The following is a 20,754-nucleotide window of genomic DNA, read 5'->3' as shown; positions in this document are numbered from 1 at the left end:
TTCTTTATTATGTTTTATCAGTATATATCAAGACAATCATATAGCTTACCTAAAAACATAGCAGCAATTCTGTACAAGCTTTTAGATATCTTTAAAAGCACTTGAATATATTCTAAACCATTTACCTATCATTGACCTATTCAAATCCTTGAAAAACCTTACTCCAATACAAAGTGTAACGCGGCAATTTCCTTGATCGTCCAAACTAAATTCTGATTGGTCAATAAAAACAAAAATAAAAATTTTAAATTATTCTAAAACTCTTCCCAAAGAAAATAGGTAAAATATGAATTGTTTGCTGTGATGATATTAACCTAAGCATATATTTTTACAGCCCAAAAAGTTGATTTTACTAATTTTTATGGGTTCAACAAAAATTCTGATCATTGATTGGTCGGTCAGAGGTCACGTGATTTTGACTTTTAGATGACCAAGTTGCCGAAATTTAGTTTTCGCGCCGTTTTTATCTTTTTTTTCTAAAAAACAATTCTTGCTATTTTCTTAATAGTTTATGAAAATTTTAAAAAATCATTTTTTCTTGAAATGTTTACTGATTTCAGCCTACTGTACGAATATCTACAATAAAATTTCTTCCTATCCCTAAAACACTGCGGGGCACCACAAAAACTTAACCTAGCCTAATCTAATACATAGTTATATGAAATATTAATCGGTCTAAGATAAAACCTATGGACTATTTCATAAATGAAGCTTGTTTAAAATTATTTTTTAATTTAATGAAGAAATCAAAACAAGTTTTATAGTCGGCAACCGTAGCATTGGAAAATATGGCAACGAATAGAATTTAAAGAAAGAAATTTAACTTAATTTCTCTTTTTCGCCCCATTTACTATCTAATATTTAATAAATTATCAAATAATGAAATTTCTGTTTTATATTTGTTATATAATTTATTATTTTTATAGTTAACATTTCTTTGTTTTAGGTTATTTATTACATTAAGTTTTGAAATAGAATTTAAAGGTCGATTTTAATTTAGAATTTATTTACTATGATTTTGGAGTAAATTGTTGTAATTCATAAGAACCTAAATAATGTGAAATATACAAAACCTCGGAAGCGTTAAATTTAATTTTATTAAGACATTATAAATATATATATATATTTTTTAAGATCATAAAGGTTTCTTTGTTTGCTTGACTCCATGATGTTGGTGAAAATGCTTCAACTTTACATTATGTTTAGAGATATTTGATTTCTGTTATTAGTACCTAAGTTATACTATATTCATATTATATACTTGATATGTCCGTCTGTCTGTAAAGCTATACAGAGAAATATGATTGTCTTATATTATAATAGATAGCATGGGGTGATTTATTTGCGAAGAAACTTTTACCAAAGAACATCCAGCCTAATTGGTGGGTCTAACTATGTTTACATTATTATTGATTTTATTTATATGAGGCTGCTGTCCTAAAAACGCCAGAGGTGGATTCTTAAAAAATATTTGCCCCACTAATCGCTTAGTGGGGCAAAATTGTTTCCGTGAAAAATCCTCCAAAATCACATAAAAAATCTACAAAAATTAAATAAAATCTTATGTTAATAACCCTTCTATGATTTTGTTTAATTTTTGTAGATTTTTAATGTGATTTTAGTGGATTTTTCACGAAAACAATTTTGCCCTACTAAGCGATTAGTGGGGCAAATTTTTTTTAAGAATCCACCTCTGGTCTAGCAATTAAAGGGGAGTCTTTCTGTTTTTCTTTTCTGTCCAACAACCGGGGCATAAAGTAAAGTAACAGACAACCAAGTCTTGATTGCACGATCTTTGTCTGGAAGTTTGGACAGTACAGGGTAATGAGTTTCGCCTGCTTTGGAATAAGGCATCCCCCCACTAACTATTTAACCATCTGAGAATGTAATTTAAATTAATCAAAGATTATTCTTTATATTATTTTTCAGGTTTAAAATGTCATGACATGTTAAAGAAAATATTTTTCTTTAAACAAATAATTGACAACAATTATCATTATAAATAAATGTAAGAATTATTTTATGTTTTTAAAACTACTAAAATGAGGAAAAAATGAATTCTCGTGGTGGTATGTGGCCCAGAAGTTTGGATTATTCGAAGCCAGAATGTGTTGGCTTATTAAGAGGATTAGGTGAGTATTTTCATTCCTATTTTTAAACAGTCTAAATGATAATAGTTGAAAAAAAATATGATTATGTAATTTTTATTCAGTTCTTAGATATTTATCACCCAGAATAGGTTAAAAATATGCAATGCAACTGATAGTTCTCATTCCTTTGGTCGGTATTTCCCTAGAAAATGGACTAACTTCTTAAGAATTCAAACTTTCCTTTTTCCCTTTTTAAATTCACATCATATTGACCGCTTCCCCTTCATTTTTTGTACAACCATCTTATATAAAGATATACATACTTTTTGTTAGTGAATTATTATTACTTATTTAATGTTTTTATCATAATTATTTGTTATCAAAGATAAAAAAGAAAATTATATTTTTAACTCCCACTCCTTAAACCCTAATATTTTTATTTAGAGCTGAAAGCCTACTCTGGCGTATTGGATGCTCTGCGGGCCGGGGGCGTGCTCACCCCCCGGAAATCCAATCTTCTTGCCGACCTGAGAAAAACATTTAGCATATCTGAAGACAGACACAAAGCTGAAGTACGCCGGGCAATTAACTCTGAGATTCTCAACACTGTCTGTGAAAAGTAAGTAGTTTTTCGCTTAGCTACCTACCTAAATGCACTTATTAAGGATTTATAAAAATTTAGTTTCCAGAATTTTGTAGGTAGTAAGAAAAAAGATAGAATTAACCAATACTATGTACGTTGTAATTGTACACATATACAAATTGTTCCATAAAAATATATCTAACCACTATTTGATAAATGTCGAATGAATCGCCATTGTAAAGAGTTTAGCTTGTGTTAGTTTTTTAATGTCTTGTTTTGACTAGTTTTAAACTAGGGTTGGCAATCTGAATCCTGAATCCGCCCAAATTTTGGCCAATTTTGGAATCCGAATCCGGAATCCGTTTTTAATAACAGATTCGAATTCTTAATTGGTAGGCTAAAATTAGAGTTTTGAGTTTTTTAATACTTGTCATTATCATCATTATATATAATATCTTTTAAAATCTGGTTCGATTCTCAGAAGTAAATTGTAGACAACACCAAGAACATTAATTTTTAGGACATATGTAGCACTTACATTTTTTATTTTTTTAAAAAAGACTTTTAAAATTTTGCTAGAATCGGAATCCGGAATCCGCGGAGAAGCCATTTTTTGGACGGATTCTTGTCCAAAATTTTAACGGATTGCCATCCCTAGTTTAAACTTTAAATCTAGATGTTTTATTACTGTAGATAGGTAAATAAATAAAGTTTCTCCCTGTACACATTTATGATGATACTAGTAACGCTAATTTTATTCTACAACTAGATTTTAGTTAAAAAATCAAAGTAAATGAAATATTTTTCCTTCCTTTCAAAAGATCAAAATATATGTGAATGTGGATTAAAGCTTTTTACTATCTACCAATAATGTTTCTATGATAACTTTAGATTAAATGGACCTGACACATTGGATGCCTGGAGGTTGGAGGGACGCAGGATCATACCCCTGCTTCCTAGAGCAGCGCCTATCACAGGAATTTACATAATAATAGTTACTTAATATACTTAGTTTAAAAATATATTTATTATTTATGGGCAATTATAACTACCTCTAAAAGAAATGTTATGCTTTCCCATGAAACAATTTTTAAAAGGCCTCATCTCATTTTTAAAATTTTTATATGGGGGAGGGGGAGTATAGAAGCCAAACCTCCACACCCTTATTTTTAAATTTAATTAGATCGGGGGTTCCTGTAATTGCTCGATGCGACTCTTGGAGAGAAATCGCCGAAACTTTTTGTAAGAAATATTATAAAAGATACCTACTAAATACTCTTCTAATATAATACTAGTATACGGCAATTCAATTATTATGTATATGATACTAGGCTATACTGCTATAGCTGCCAAAGCAAAGAAAGATATTGAATCACTTAATTTTGAATTGCCTCCACCATGGGACACCAGGGACGCATACCTGAAAAAACAATAATTCTCTGATAGACATAAACTCAAACTTAATGCAGATAATTGAGGCAATATTTCTGCATGTTATTTTCCAAAATTTTATTGGAATTGTTATACAAAATATGAATATTATCCTATAATATAAAGTAGAATGTTTTGTCTGAAGCTTAAGATTTCGATACCTACTGAACCAAATGTGTTGCAATTTTATGGAAGCTTCACATTAAGATTAAGTACTAGGATTGTTTTAGGATAGGTACTTATTTTTTTACTTTTTAAGTCTTGTTTCTGCTTTCCTAACCCTTTGACACTTCTAAAAAAAACGGGCGTCTTTTAGAAAAGCTGGAACAAATTCAAATTTTTATTGAAGTATCGCGTCAATTTATAGATCTGTCTTCCCTTTACCACCGTTACAAAGAGATATTAAATCGCCGGATTTAGAAGACGAAACGACTTCCGGCGGCGTTTTTGTAAAACCTGAACCTTTGTCCACGGCGGCCGATCAATCTTTGAATGGCAGTGTCGGCAGTACGTGTAGCCCTGATAAAATTAAGACTGAGATCAAGGCAGGACCACTTTTTAATAATAATAGTTATTTGTCATATCGTATTATAAACAGTTTTCCGCGGATGTAAAAATGTACAATTATAAGATTAAAACCAGCTTTGTTACCATGAGATGCCGAGAGCACAGGTTAACAAAACTGGTTTTAATATTATGATTGTACAATTTTACATTCGTAGAAAACTAGATATAATACGATACGATACATGATTTTTCAGTGTAGCTGAAAACCGGTTCTTATCCACCGGAAATTAATCTGTTACGAAGTCATACTATAAATATTTTCTAAGATCGGCGTTAATTTTTTTAAGATAACCCAATATCACTTGCAAAATATTTTCAAGAACATAAAAGTTGTACTTTGTGATTGTTACAGTTACAATTTTAGTAAAAGTTTTGTTATCATAATTTACAAGAATTTACGTCATACGTTTTAATTAAATAACATTTACCTACTCAATTGTTTAGTTGCTATTATAACAACATAACAAGAGTTTTTTTCTAGTCTAGGTAGGTCCTATAATGTTATCTAAACAGAAGGTAGAATTATCACTTCTTTTTAAGTATTGCAATGTATAGGTATAAATTTTGTTTTAGCCTTTAATTCGGAAAAATTAACGGATTAATGATGATTAATATACCTATCTTTTCCCCCCCTTAATCTACCCGCACGCTCAATTTATATGATTAATATACTGAGGTTTTAATCCTTTATTTGACTAGGATTAATTCAAATATCTTTTTTTACTTTTAAATAAACAATAAATTATTAAAAAGTCATATTTAAAGGAGGAATCCCTTTCTGAGGTGGAGGAAACTGGAATGGTGTTCCTACCCAGCGGTATGGCCATTAGACTTAGCGAGACTGAGAAACCTTCAACTGGGACGGGTAATTCCACGAGCGGGGGAGCTACAAGTGGCGGCAGAAAAAGTGCTGGGTCGGGCAAAAGAAAACGGTCCGTTTCCCGGTCGATTGAAGTCTTTCCTAAAGGTATTTTTTACATATTTTTTATTTAATTTGGAAAATAAGAGCGATTTAATTCACAACTCTCAATGATAATGATTAAGTATATTAACTAATCAAATTTCGTAACATTCGTATTTTGCTTAATATAAAAACAAAACAATTTTTTCATCTCAAATTTTAAAAGAAATGTCGCTTGTACTCCTTAAAAATATGATCTATTTAAAATAATTTAATCTTTGATGTTTCAAAATGTACCTGCAGGATATTTGGATCGCCTGACCGATTCAATAATATTTCAGGGGTATATATTCTACATGGGATCCCCGGCTCAGGGGGGGGGAAAAAAAATAAAAAATAAGTGGTTGGAGGGAAAAAAAATGTAAAATTTAAGAAAACTGAAAACATTTTTTCCATTTCCCCCCTCCTTGGTGAAAAAAAACCTAAAAAAATGTGTGGTAGGAGGGAAAAAATAAATAAAATATAGAGTTCTTTTAAATATTTTTCCATTTTCCCCCCTACTAGGTGAGAAAAAACAAGGGGGGGAAAAAAATAAAAAAATTTGTCGCCGGGGAAAAAAAATAAATCTTGTGCAGAATATACACCCCTGTAATATTTGTAGATTCAAAGTTTTATTGAAGTAAACTAATGTAATATTGTCCTCCATTTTAACATTTTTTGGATCATGGCAAGAAAACGAAGTAGTGGGTTTCGTCGAATTTTTCCTATTTCTAGCCCCTGCTGGAGGCTCTAACCCTGCGGAGCAGTAAATAACATTTACCTAACCTCAAGTAACCAACAAAGCTACTGTGTAAATACGACGAAATCCGCTTCTTCGTTTTCTTTCCAAGATCCCATCTTTTTTGTTTTAATTTAGGTGTACCAGTAAGCAGCACTCCAAATACTAATAACGCATCAAATTATCGAAAATCTACTACTGCAAGCGGAGGGCGACGTAGCTCAACTAGTTCCCCTCCACGAAAATTCAGCTCACCTCTAAGTCCTGTCCACCAGGCGGGCCACGGCTACGCCCGACCGCCGCCCCCCGTAACACCATCCGTGGCAGGCCCGGACAGTTATCCACACCCCTCTTCTCTACCTCAACATATGATTCAAGAATACATGAATTCAGCGGTTGGACAACAGTATTTAAATTCTGCAACGGCGGTTGGGCAACAACAAGTGCCGTTAGATCTTGCACAAACACCTAAGACAGGTAAAAAATTAAATCCTTTTCAAAATTAGTTATTGTATTAAGAATTTTAAGATAATACTTTATGCCTCAATGTAATGAAAACTGTGATACATTTTTATGTATTTTGTGACTTGTAGGTAAAAGTAGTAACTAGGTTTCTAAAATTCTAACATTTATTGTTATAGGTAAACGTGGGCCAGGACGACCCCCCGGGGCTCCCTCTCCACGTGGACTTGGCGGTCTTAGGACTCGCGGTACTCGTGCTCCCCGCGGCACAAGGGGATCCAGAAGCAGAGGACGCGGTGCTGCTGCCGCCGCGATAAATTCAGCTGCCGCAGCTGTTACACAACAGATATTAAATGCGCAACAACAAATATTGGCTGCTACCCCAACAAGGTTGCAACAGCCGACAGTTTCGCCGCAGAATAGCTTGCAGCAGCGGACGATTGTGGCTGCTGCCTCATCAGGTGGCAGTCCGCAGCAGTTTGTTTATACACAACAACAACCACAAAACGCTTCCAGGCAAAGAACTTTTGTAAACCTGAAAACATTTAGTGTACAATAGAACAAATTGTCAAGCTTTTATAATGTGTGAAACCGTTCGTTTTAATTGCCATTTATTCTTTTTTAGCATCTGCAGCCCTTATTTCTCAATGAATTATTAAAAAATGTATATGTCCTTGTTCTCTAGGTATAGATTTCCACATAAGTAGATATAAAAATATTTTTTTTACCTCCATTAACACCGGAGATTTTTAGAGCTAAAGTTTTGAAAAAGTGACTGAGGAAAAGATAACTTTTCACATGAAACGACTTTTTTTGCAAAATTAAGGTAGAAGTCCTTTTATTTTTGTTACTAGCAGAAACTTTATACAAAAATTAAATAAAAAATTTAGGCTTTGAGTAAAAAGCATTTTTTTACACATATTTTTTGAGTCTTTTTAGTTTACTGATATTTTGAAAAACTTACTTATTAGGCAAATTTGTTTTAGATTAAAAAACCAAATAAATCTTTATGAATATAGCAGGAAAATTGTTTTTGTTTCATAATCCTAACTTTAATAACAAAAAAGTTATAAAGAAAATAAAATTAGAACTTAAGATTTTTTAGTCTAAAAAACTTAATTAACCCCCTATTAAATGATTGAGATGTCCGAGGGTGCAAGCTTTTCCGCAGTGGACCTATCCGGGGAGGAGGAGAAGAAGATGTACACCCCCGGGCAAACCTGCACCAAACCACCTGTTCTGACAGCCATGTCTCCCGTCCGGGTTTCCCCCACGGGGCTGGCCTAAAGGGCTTTTAAGTCAGCCCCTGTCAGCTCTGGAGGCCTTGGAGGCCTTTCAACTCCAACCCTCCATAACCACATCCAACATCACCCCCCCTCCTCCCCTCATCCTCTCTGGCGACATCCATCCAAATCCTGGTCCCAAATACCCTTGCTCTACCTGCTCCCGCAACATAACCCGCTCCTCTGGTGCCTTCCTCTGTAACTCCTGCCAACTTTGGGTTCATCCCAAATGTTCCCTCCTCTCATCCAAATCCGAATACAATTCTAACTGGTCCTGTCCACCCTGCATCTCTGCCTCCCCTACCCCCTTCTCACCCATTTCCCCCCAACAATCAACACCCCCACCTAAATCCCGTGGCCCCAAATTTCCATGCCCTATCTGTTCCTTAGGTGTTACAAAATCCACTGGCTCCTTCCAATGTAACTCCTGCCTCCAATGGGTCCACCCCAAATGTTCCCTCCTTCCATCCTCCACCCACTACTCCCCCTTCTGGATATGCCCCTCCTGTTCCCCCCAAAATTCCCCCCCTCCCTCACCCTCCACACCCAACTCCCCGTCTCCCCCACCTTCCCCAACAGCACCTCCATCACCACCACACCCACAATCACCCCCGTCCCCTCCTCCCCCCACCCCTGCCCCCCGCAAACCTCCTGGTAAACCTTTCATCCTCCAATTCAACTGTAACGGTCCCCTTACCACCCAAGATGAACTCCACAACCTTATTTCAACCCTTAACATCCCAATTACCTGCCTCCAAGAAACTAAACTCTCCTGCAAATCCAATCCTAAACCCCTCCCTGGCTATAACTTCATCAGGAAGGATCGACAAGACCGACCTGGTGGAGGAATAGCCTTCCTCATTGCCGAAGACATCCCCTTCACACACCTTAACCTCAACCACCTCTCCAATGGCCCCCTTGAGGTTGATGGCATCCAAATTTCCCGCAATGGCTCCCCTCTACAAATCATCAACCTTTACCTCCCCCCACACTCCTCCTGCCCCCCACAATACACCCCTGACTTTAACCTCCTTTTTGAAAATCCAAATGACCTTATCCTAGTCGGTGACTTCAATGCCCACAACCCTGCCTGGAACTCCATTACCCTTGACCAATCTGCCATGAATCGTGGGGAGGCTCTGCTGGAAGCTCTCAATGAGAGCAGCCTTTGCCTCCTCAACGAGGATTCCCCTACCCGCCTTCCCCCCAATGGCCAACCTACCTCCCCTGACCTTTCCTTATGCTCTGCCCACCTTGCCCTTGATTTCTCCTGGCACACCCTTACCACCCTCCGTTCTGATCACCTTCCCATTCTCCTCTCCATTCCCGAAATCACCAGAACCCCCCGCCCTGTCAAAACCTTCCACAACTTCCATAAAGCAGACTGGGACACCTTTACCCTAGAAACTGAAACCCTTTTTGAAGACCTTCCTGACCCTTCCTCCTGCTCCCAAGGTGAAGCCACTTTCCGCCAAACCTCCAAACTGCCTCCAAACACACTGTTCCTGCTGGCTTCATCAAAAATTCCAACCCTACCCTCCCTCAGTCTGCTAAACCCCTTATCCAGCAAAGAGACTCCTTAAGAGAAACCAACCCCCATGATCCTCAAATTCAAATCCTTAATGACCAAATCTCCTCAATAGTAAACCAACATTCCAACAAAAAATGGCAAGAAACCCTTTCCAAATCCGACCATAGAACAAATCCTTCCAAATTCTGGTCCCTCCTCAAGTCCCTTTCCGGCAAAAACAACTCCCCTCCCTCCAACCAACCCATTTCCTTCAACAACAACAAAGTCCACACCTCCCACCTCCACATTGCCGAATCCTTCACCAGTCAATTCACCTCTGTCTCCCGTCATACTTCCAACCCTTTCTCCAGAAAAATTATCCGTAAAATCCGCCGCCGCAACCACCTCAACAGAAACTTCCAACCTTTTACCCCTGCCCTTGTCCTTGAAGCAATTAAAAATTCCTCCAATTCCTCTGCACTTGGCCCCGACAACCTTAACATCCTTCACCTTAAACACCTTGGTCCAAATGGCATCTCCTACCTCACTAAACTTTTCAACCTCTCCATCTCCGCTGCCAACATCCCTGCCATTTGGAAACTATCCAAAATCATTGCCCTCCTCAAACCTGGTAAACCCCCTGACCTTTCCACCTCCTACCGCCCAATCTCCCTCCTCTGTCCTGCAGCAAAAGTCCTTGAACGCCTACTCCTCCCCTACCTTAAACAATCCCTCTCCACCCACCCCTCACAACACGGCTTTAAACCCCTCCACTCCACCACCTCCTCCCTCCTCAACCTTTCCACCACCATTGCCAATGGCTTCAATCAAAACCTCCCCCCCAGCCGCACAACTGTTGCCTCCATCGACCTTTCCAAAGCATTTGACTGCATTCCCATCCACCTCCTTCTCCAAAAAATCTCCTCCTCCAACCTTCATCCCAACATCATTAGATGGCTATCCTGCTACTTGCGTGGCAGGATGGCTTTCTGTTCCTATCAAAACACCAATGCCTCTCCTAAAATTGTCCACACTGGCGTCCCCCAAGGCTCTGTTATCTCCCCAGTCCTCTTCAACTTCTACATAGCAGATGCCCCCCACATTCCCCCTGCCCACACCTCCTCCTATGCCGATGACCTTAACTCCTTCCACTCCTCCCCTAACATCCCCCAGTCAGTTGAATCCATCAACTCCCACCTCTCCTCAATCGCTGACTGGGCCTCCACCAACGGCCTCTCCATAGCTCCCAACAAATCCACTGTCACCCTCTTCACTTCTGACCGCAAGCACCAATCCAACCTCCATCCTCAAGTCCAAATCAACGGCTCCACCCTTCCCCTTGAGAAAACCCCTAAAATCCTTGGAGTTACCTTTGACACCTTTTTCAATTTCAGTTCCCATGTCTCCACTACTTACTTGGGTATACTTGTAGATATTATCTTCAGTGTCCTCTGTGTAAGGCTCTGGCGAAGATTTCAGTTTCTCGTAAGGTCTGCTCTATCGTTCATCCACTGTTTACGACTCTTTTTAAACTTGTGCTCTGGTAAAATGTTTTTCATATCACTTGGGATTTTGTTCCAAGTATCTGCTACTCGTACAGTAAAGAAATTTTTTCTTAGTTCTAGGTTACTTCTTTCTTTCACTATGTTACGAGGATCTATCTGGTGTCTAGTAACTACACCAGACCTGTTAGAACCTGTATACTGGACACTGCAATTTATATCACCTATTTTATGAGTAATTTTATACATCTGAATAATGTCAAACATAACTCTTCTTTTCTCAAGGCTCCAAATATTTAGTTCTTTTAGCTTTTCAGGGTAACTTTTATTGTTCATTCCAGAGATCATATTTATTACTTTAACTTGAACATTTTCAATAGCTGCTATGTCTGTTGCCAACCAGGGAGACCAGGCAACACTTGCAAATTCCAGATTTCCTCAAAAATTTCCTCCCGCCTTAGAATCCTCAAATGTCTGGCTGGCACCAAATGGGGCCACCAGAAGGAGACTCTCCTCACCACCTACAACACCCTCCTCCGCCCCATCACCACCTATGCCTGTCCTGTTTGGTTCCCTAACACCTCCAAAAACAACATTGACAAACTCCAAGTCCTCCAAAACCAAGCCCTCCGCATCTGTACTGGTTCCACTAAAAAATCTCCCATCAGCCACCTCCACCAAGAAACCAAAATCCTACCAGTACGGAACCACCTTTCCCTTCTTTGTTCCCAATACCTGGCCTCCTCCCTCCGCCCCTCCCACCCATCCTTTCACAACGTCACAACCCCCCCTGGCCCTAGATCCAAAAAATCCACCCTTCAATCCATGTTCCTTCCTACTCTCCAACCTTTTCTTTCCCCCGACAACACCCTCCTTCCCACAAACTACAAATCCACAATCTCCAGACTCCACACCTCAGCTGTCACCCAAGCCATAAATTCTTACCCCTCTAATCCTGTCCTTAATCAAGCTCCCCCTGACATCAACCCCTCCGAAATCCAACTCCCCAGGCACTACAGAACCATCCTCTCCCAATTAAGATCCAACTATTGTCCTAAACTCCAAAGCTACCTCCATTCCATCAACGCTTCTCTTACCCCCAACTGCCCATCCTGTCCTGTTAATCCTACCCCAGAAACAGTCCAGCACCTCTTTTCATGCCCAAATAATCCTACAAATCTTACTCCTATGGACCTCTGGCAAAATCCCACCCATGTAGCTGCCTTCCTCTCCTCCCATCCAAGTTTCACCAGCCTTCCTCCCCTCCAACGCCCCCCTCCAGAGCCCCCACCATAAGCCCACGCCCCCCCCCCCCTCACCCCACTGATGACTACCCGGACCGGAAACTGACTATGAGCAGCCAAAACAACAACAGATGTCAGAAAAGGGGGCGGAGCAACTGTCATAATTAATCCTTTTCATAAATGAGGGTAAATAAATAACCTAAAATTTGCAAATAATCAATTCATTCAGTAGTATTTTTTGCCATATAAAATTGATATTTTTTGGTGGAATAAAAAAGAAATAGTTACCTAGTTAACTTGTTTTTCTTTGTTTATTATTATTCAGTTGCCAGAAAAACATAATATAACCATCCAAAAATTATGAGAAACAAAAAAAATTCTTTTTCTCAGTCACTTTTTCAAAACTTTAGCTCTAAAAATCTCCGGAGTTAATGGAGGTAAAAATTAAAATTCTTATATCTACTTATGTGGAAATCTATAGAGAACAAGGACATATACATTTTTAAATAATTCATTGAGAAATAAGGGCTGCAGATGCTAAAAAATACTTTTTCGAGGGTCATACTGTATAATCTCTTTATCAAGACATAATTTAATGTAACTTTATCTATAATACAAAATAGAACGATGTCTGTCCGTTCGAAACTCAAAATCCCTGTAACCGTTGAACAGATTGGGCTCTACTCTTCAGGGAATATTGTTTCTGGTCCTTAGTTGTTTTTAAGCTACTTTCTTGTGGGGAAGGACACCCCCCTCCTCCTCCCTTATTAAAAAAAATTGTAAACAAATACAAATATGGGTAGTGGGGGACTCCCTATTATATCTTGGAGCAAAGTATTATTTTACCAGAGAAATATTTTTACCAAAATTTCTTTGAATCATTAGACAACAAATATTATCTCCAACACAACAACAAACCAGTTTGTATCCTAGCGCCACAACATTGAAAACCTCAATATCCCGACCTCCTTCCTCCACTGTTGTAAGCAATACCAGCAAAGATGAGATGAACCAGTTAAAGCATGCCTCGCAGAGCACAGTTACAAGCACTAGTACAAATACAATAAGCTACGCGGCACATTACATAACAACCACACCCACCAAAGTTGTTAATTTGGCGCGAACAGCAGCTGCTGGCCACAGCCAGGGCAGTGGAGCAACTGCTACAATATTGACCCCGGTGGTCAGCTCGGCGGGAGGCACGGTTGTGCGTAGTTTGCAGGGCGCTGGCGGTAATGGTGGTAGTCAACAAGGAAGTGTCGTGCAGTACCAGCACATTACTTCTCATAAACAACAGGTAGTTTTCATAACCTTAGTTTTAATAAACAACGTCTAAATGGTAAGTAATAATCATTTCTATTTTGATTCTATTCATATGAAATTTTAAAAAAGCTTTGCTAGAGAGCTTGTAAATAGCCTAAAACCACCCTATTTCGTAAACAGTAATTCGTTCTAGCCAGCTATTTTTGTTATATAAACCATTATTTCCCAGGGAGGGAGGGTACATTGGGCTAGTTATTACTCTAGTCCCCATAGTTTTTAAAGAATGGTTTCTTATTCGTTGACAACTTTGGGGACTTACATTAAATGATTAGTTGGTTCAATAAGGTAAGTGTCCAAACGTTTTAACTACTAATTGTAATCTTCCTTAAGGGTAATTTTGTGTATCATTATTGGCGATGAAAATCAATTTATCGGCCCTTGTCAAATCCCTTTAGATCCCGGCTTTCTGCCGCATATGATAGAATATAGATCCACAATTTCTTATTATTTCTTATTGATGAAAGTTCTGTCTACTAGGTTATTACAAATCACCAGTCAACAACCCAAACCGAGGCAGCCGAGCCAGAAGAACACCAGCTGCGCGGAGACTCCGCCTACAACAATATTAACAGCCATCAAACCCAGGCCGTTAATTTATCAAACAAATCCTCGTGTACCAGCCAAACCTTGACCCAACAACCCCATAATGATCTAAATGGTAAAGGTGAGAATACCTTCACTGGTGGCCCTAGCTTGAATCCCGGCCTGAAAGTGGATGGAGGAAACATGAAGATAGTAAATATATCTGGATGTATTAGCCAGGGAAGCCAGGTGTCGAACCTGATATCCTCAGCACCGAGCAATGTTCAATCAATTTCTATTGTAAAGCCTGCTTCGTCAATTGTTACCCAGGCACATTTTCTTCATATCTTTAAAAAGCAAGAAGTATGCTAAATCAGATATTTAATCAAACAACAATCCCTTATAATTTTTGCCCCTCTCTATTTTTATCCTATTATTTTTTTAAAGTAGGTAGGTAAGATTTATTTGTTTGTCCGTAAAGATCCCACTTACTGAACCAATTGAGCTTTCCATTTTCGGATTGTTTCAGGCTGTCTAATTTAACCACTTCTAATAAATCAAACCTAGATGCTAGGGGCGAATCTTGTATAAGTTCACCATAGGTTTGCAAATATTAAGGTTTTTCTTAATTGACTTTATAAATTATAACTTTTTACCTAAATCCATATAGAAAAGTTATTAGTTTGCGTATCTACCTAGACCAAATAAATTTTGATTAAGCAAATATTTTTGCAAATTTTAAATTTGAAATGTCATTTTTAATTCTAAATCACCCAATCACATTTAATTCAATATAATGTAAAAGATGATTTATTTAGATTTAATTTAATGTTTAAATCCTTATTTCATAAAATTCTTTGTTAATTTAAATATGAAGAAACGTTGTATTCTTTAGATCATGTTACCGGTAACCAACACAGTATCAACATCTAGCGCCATTGGCGGTTGTAGCGGCGGAAACAGCCAAAGCGGCATCAAACTTATAACAAACGCCAAGATAGTGCCAAAGTCTGAAAGTCACAAATACGGAGGACCTGTGTATATCGTAAAAAACGCGGCCAACCAAAGGGTGCTCAACTCGCGGCTGGTCAACATGTCAGGAAGTGGCGGCGGACAAAATTTTAGCGGCACAGCGTTTGTAACGGGTGGCTCCAATGTTGGCGCCGCTTTTGTGGCCGCCTCAAATTCAGCGTGTAGCGCTGGAAGCGGAGCGTTGCGGACTGTCTCAAATGCCACCAGTACGCACGCCATTTTGCCGACGGTTTTTCGCAACATTCGTACGACGCCCGGCGGCGGTTCATCCGCCGTTGTCAGCAAATCTGTCATTGTTGTTAAACCGGGTCAGGTTGTGACAACCCTGCAGGGATCCAAGCCTGTGACTGTGGGCCCGGCAAGTGCTTTAGGTGCGGCAGCGGGCTCCACGCCGATTGTTGTGCGCGGTTCGACCGCTGGATTTATCCGAGCTCCTGTTTCATTGGCAGGTTCGTAATCATTTTCATGGTTATTTACTAACAAGCGATACAAAGTTGCTTAAATCCAGAATGTTTTGGACGTATTTACATTTATAAACTTTTATCATAGATATGCTTCTTTTATTACATTGTGTTTAATCGTAAAAGGCATCAAGTAACAAATGGAAATACATTTTTTTTAAATGTGGTGCCAAAATAGTTTTAATAAAAATCATAATTTTTGAATTATCTAGAAAATTGACGATTCTAACATTAACGGTCAGTTCCATCTTTTACGGTCAGACTGAACACCAAAAAGAAAGAAAAACTGCTTTTTTATTCTAAAAAAGTCAATATATCAGGTGGAGCTAGAATTGGAGGTAGCCGGCCAATAGTAAGTTCTGTTGTGACCCTTCCAACCTCTGTTGTTACCCTACCAACATTTGTGAGACAACATCAACAACAACAGCTGAGCACCAATGGCAACCTGGTCTCCTCTACCGTCAGGTAGGATTTTTTGATTCAGTGAAAATACCTGTATGATTTTTAATTATCTGTAGTATACCTTTAAAAAATCAAAAGTAATATTCAGGTATAAGACAATGGCCGATAACTTGATGTGCAACCCCAATAATGATACCCTAATAAAATTACCCTTTATGTAAAAAAAAAATATAATTTGTGGTTGAAAACGTTTAGACACTTAACTTAAAGAACCAAAAATCAGTAAAAGTTGCGAAGCCAAATTATAAGAAAATGTCATTATAAAACTTTGGGGACTTGTGTATAAATAAACAGTCATTACTCTCTAAATATTTCTTAAAAATTTGTTTAGGCTTACCAGTGCAACACCTGTTGTTTCCACAACAAGCGTTCCGTCATCATCCAATATGTACGTTCTTGATGTCACCAATAATGTTACCAGCAACAATGCTTTAACAGCTGTTAGCAGCGCAGCTGCCTCAAACAACAGCACCTCAATATCCCTAAATAACCTGGACCCAATTGTCCACAGACTGACCAATGCCAAACCTGTATTGACCTCCAAAGCTATTTCTGTTGCCACATCAAGTGCGCCAAGCTTCTGGCTGCAACCCAAGGTTAGCCTAGGCTCCAACGATCAGCTGATTCAAAATTCGCAAGTTGTTGTTAGCAACAACAGCACTGCCGCCGCCCTGGTGGGGAAACTTGTAACTAGTATTTCTAATAAGCAACAGCTGCAGCCACAATCGCAGTTGGTCTCAGTTGTAAACAACAGTAGTAGCAGTTCTGGGGTCATGGATGAGGAAGCGAACAATTTTTCTGATATTTTTAGCCAGGTAAACAAAAATCTCTAAAACGGCAGGATCTATTGATTATTTTTTTTCTGGATTTGCTGCTGAAGCTTTTGGATCATGTAAAGAAAATGTAGTAGCGGGTTTCGTCGTATTTTCATATGGCTTTTGATAGGTTATTTTTGGTTAGGTCAGGCAATTGTTAATGATTTCCCTCAGCGTTAGAAAATTGGACCCGCAGGGTTAGAGCCCAGCGCATTTATAGGGAAGGTAGTGGGACATAACTAAACTTGTTAAACTAAGATAAACATTTACGACTTAAGATTACATTGTTTCTAAAAGTTTCTTTAATCAATTAATACTTAATAGATAAAAAAAACTGCAATAAAGAGGAATTTTTCCAACACAAGATCTTAATTTAGGCTATGGAGCAGGCCAACATACCAACGGACAACTCGCTGGCGGAACTTGAGCATAACCCAACGGCGGTATCGGCGGTTAGCAGCAGCTTTTCCTTGCCATCCAACGTTTTTGTGACATCTTCTAGCAGTGGGTAAGTAAGCAGGGATCTAAAGGGATAAGACAATGACCGATAATTTGATGAACATCCCAAATGATAATAAACAATCCCATTCTTTAGCGTAAAATTAGTGGTTGAAACGTTTGAACACTCTTCAATAAACAAATCAATGAAAATTCACTAAAGCCAACGAATAAGAAAACGTCCTAGACAGATGACAATGAAGTAAATGAATATAGATAGAAAGAATACAAAAATTCAACAAAATAATTTTAATCTTAAATCAAATAACACTGAAATGTATAAGTTCCTTAATATTCCTTTTTTCTTCAATAATCTTGCTTAAAAACAACAAGAATTTAAATTAAATTACATAGAGATTGCAATGAGATATCTGTAGCCATTTTTCAATAATGTATAATATGCTATTTTACTTTATTCTCTACCTATTTATCAGCTTATAACAACAACGACAATAATTTTTAAAAATCGCGAAACCTATACGTGATTTTTAGCTGTCGTTGGGGTTCAACACATAGTAAAATTGACTATCTTTTTATCTGCCCCCCCCCCCCCCAAAGTATTATTTTAGATTTATATCGTTTTTTGGCTATACCTGCATATTTATAATCTTTATTTCAGTATTCGGTCCGTGACGTTACAGTCAAGAAGCAATATTGACACCGCATCCAACTTGTCATCCACCAACCTTGTGCCAAATAGTTTATCAAGTTTGCCTCCAGAACAAATTCTCGCGCCAAGTGAATGTGCAGAAGATGAGTCAGCAACTGCCTGGTTGTCTGCGCAAAACGGCGGCGGTACAAATTAACATTAAAAATACAATTTCCTACAGTCAAATTTATTTAAGAAGAAAATTTCTATCAAACTTAAAAAGTAGATAAAAATACTCATTTTAGCATTGAGGTCAAAATATGAAGTCATTCCTTTTTTTTCGTCCTAATTGACAGACAAACGGCTATCCGCTAAGCCTTCGACCACATTCCTTAAAAAATCGTTTAGCACAGACGGACACTAAATGCGCGAAAAATCATTTAAAATATTTTAGCGCATTTTTTTGTGCCAATCTAGATTTTTATTAAAACAGTTTTATAGTCTGCAGTCGAGTCAGCTGTTTGCTGTTATTTTTCGTCAAAGTCGTTTATAAAGGAATATTTTCTTATTTTGATCTTGATTTAATTTTCTTTCTCTATATATATAGGTATTAGATTTAAATCAAAAATATTATTTTCATTATTATATAAAATATTAAGTGTATAGGTACCTAGGTATAATATTGTATTGTATAAATTGACTGAAATGTACCTACAATATTTTCACAAATGAAATATTGATCATTCTAATTAGGTACAAAAACTAAACGAAATTCATAGAAGCATGTTTTTTTTTCTAAAATAATGTATTTACTACTAGTAAGGATTATTTTTTCGTGAGGAAAACTATTTTGCACACACTTTTGTAAGTCTAAAACAGCAGCTGACAATAATGCATAATTATATAGTGGCTGTCAATGATATTTCTCTGTTAGCAGAAACGCATATTAGTTTTTCTTCCGATGAAATATTCCTTCCTGATTTTCTAAAATGTTCCAAAAAATAACATTTTATTTTTACCTAAATGAATTAAGATTAGAGTTAATCTTTTTTTCTGAAACAGGTCCTTGGTAGTAATATCATAATAATCTCGCCGTTCATTGATGCATGAAGTTTTTGCAAGTCTCTAAAATTGAATAACTTTTTTTTTAGTAAGACATTAAGACAGACAGACTTTTTAAAAACATATTTAGTTATATTTTCCTTTAGATATTTGGATCTTTTAGGTATACATTTTATCTCAAAATCTTTTGCGTTGCTTGGTTAATAAAGAATTATCTTTTTTTAAGTGAAAAAAAGGGTGAGGGGGAGGTGATAGTTTTAAATCAATAACAGTAAATGTGGATAGGTATACCCTTTATTTTAATTAAAATTAACTGAGGCAATTGTGAAAGACTTAAATTCTTTAATAATATTGCAAAAGTTTTAATGCAGTAATAACGGTGTGTCATCCTTAATTAAAAAAAAAAGAATAATTAAAAGCAATTTTTTCTCTACTAAGTAGATAACCCTTTTATTGTTCCTTAATAGTAATTTATTAATATAATATGTTAAACAAAGTTTTTTTTCTCAGATTTTAAATCTTATTATGAACATTAAACACTATTAGAATATTTAAGAAGTTTAAGATAAACGTTATTTAAAAAGGAAAGCAACCTCATAATATATATCTTGCTCAAGATATTACATATTCTGCACATGATTCATTTTTTTCCCCGGCTGCAAAATATTTTATTGTCCCCTCCCCCCCTCCTAATTAAAATTTAAATTTTTAGGTGGTTTTTGTGTCAGTAGTTGATAGGACTAGTAGCTTTTTGCTCTGAATATTAATAAACATTTATTTCTCTAAAGATCTACACTATGATCTATTATGCTTTCCTTTATGCGTTAATTTTATCTTTAACATCTTTTTCATTCTGGCTTAGTGTTTACTTATGATATATGCAAGTATTAAATTATATGTATTATTTCATTAATTCAAGAGGCTAATTATGCAAAAATAAAAAAAGAAGCCTTTTTGAGACTTTATAGTAATTTTGTTATTTATCAAAAAAAGTTAGCACAAATGCTAAAGAATTTTAATCAACTACATTTAGTATACTTTTTTTTAAAAGAAACCTGTTATTTTGTTTCTAAAAAAATTGCAATGCACAAATTATTTGGAGATTCTATAAAAAGAATAACTATTTTGCCTCCACAAACTTTTCTCAGGATTTATTAAACGAGTTTTTTCCCACATTTTAGTGTACTAAAATTACACTAAGATTTCTACTGACAGAAAAGATGAAGCAAAATATTTGTTTCTTTTTGATAAAAAAAAACTTTCCTAAAATTTTGGATTTTATTTAGTGTTAACAAATTAGTTGATAAAATTAAGATTATATTGTTTACCTAATATTTATAATATTATATGGATGGTATTATGAGTCTGAATTCTTATGTTCTATGACAGTTAATTATTTTAATAAACTTTGTTAACAATAAATATATGTTCTTCAGTAAATAGATTCTATTTTTATTTCAAGCGAAGATTTTCTATAATAAGAGTTGGTCCATATTTTCGGGACAGTTAGCCCTTTTCGTTAATTTAAACATGTTGAATTGTCCTATTGATGTCAAACTTTGCATGATGATTCCGATAACAGTTGGGTACGATTTAGAAAGTGTAGCACCTCCATAATCCGTATCAGAAAGTCAGTACG

General features: G+C 36.7%; 1 protein-coding gene across 1 annotated transcript; it reads left to right on the top strand.

Moving 5' to 3' along the window:
- Positions 1 to 1,933: 1,933 nt before the first annotated feature.
- LOC145322761 (uncharacterized) lies at positions 1,934 to 20,555 on the top strand. The gene is made up of 16 exons (XM_080165017.1): positions 1,934 to 2,132; positions 2,535 to 2,709; positions 3,565 to 3,651; positions 4,006 to 4,083; positions 4,472 to 4,649; positions 5,437 to 5,638; positions 6,489 to 6,827; positions 6,992 to 7,328; positions 13,237 to 13,648; positions 14,152 to 14,526; positions 15,092 to 15,677; positions 16,010 to 16,154; positions 16,483 to 16,966; positions 17,344 to 17,474; positions 18,084 to 18,365; positions 19,978 to 20,555. Exons 1-15 carry the CDS (start codon positions 2,054 to 2,056, stop codon positions 18,268 to 18,270), a joined length of 3,795 nt encoding a protein of 1,264 aa, XP_080021143.1. The 5' UTR covers positions 1,934 to 2,053; the 3' UTR covers positions 18,271 to 18,365; positions 19,978 to 20,555.
- Positions 20,556 to 20,754: the final 199 nt, after the last annotated feature.

This window comes from Acartia tonsa, chromosome 6 (assembly GCF_053477335.1).
Source record: "Acartia tonsa isolate MP-2025a chromosome 6, ASM5347733v1, whole genome shotgun sequence".
NCBI lineage: Eukaryota > Metazoa > Arthropoda > Copepoda > Calanoida > Acartiidae > Acartia > Acartia tonsa.
The sequence above is the reverse complement of the archived record's forward strand: the minus strand, read 5'-3'. Positions and strand labels throughout refer to the sequence as shown.

What these genes read in the sequence shown, in the direction of transcription:
- LOC145322761 (XM_080165017.1), top strand. Translation starts at nt 2,054, where the DNA reads ATGAATTCTCGTGGTGGTATGTGGCCCAGAAGTTTGGATTATTCGAAG. An exon ending in TGGCTTATTAAGAGGATTAG is followed by an intron (nt 2,133 to 2,534) that starts GTGAGTATTTTC and finishes ATTTTTATTTAG; the next exon opens with AGCTGAAAGCCTACTCTGGC. An exon ending in GTGACATCTTCTAGCAGTGG is followed by an intron (nt 17,475 to 18,083) that starts GTAAGTAAGCAG and finishes TCTTTATTTCAG; the next exon opens with TATTCGGTCCGTGACGTTAC.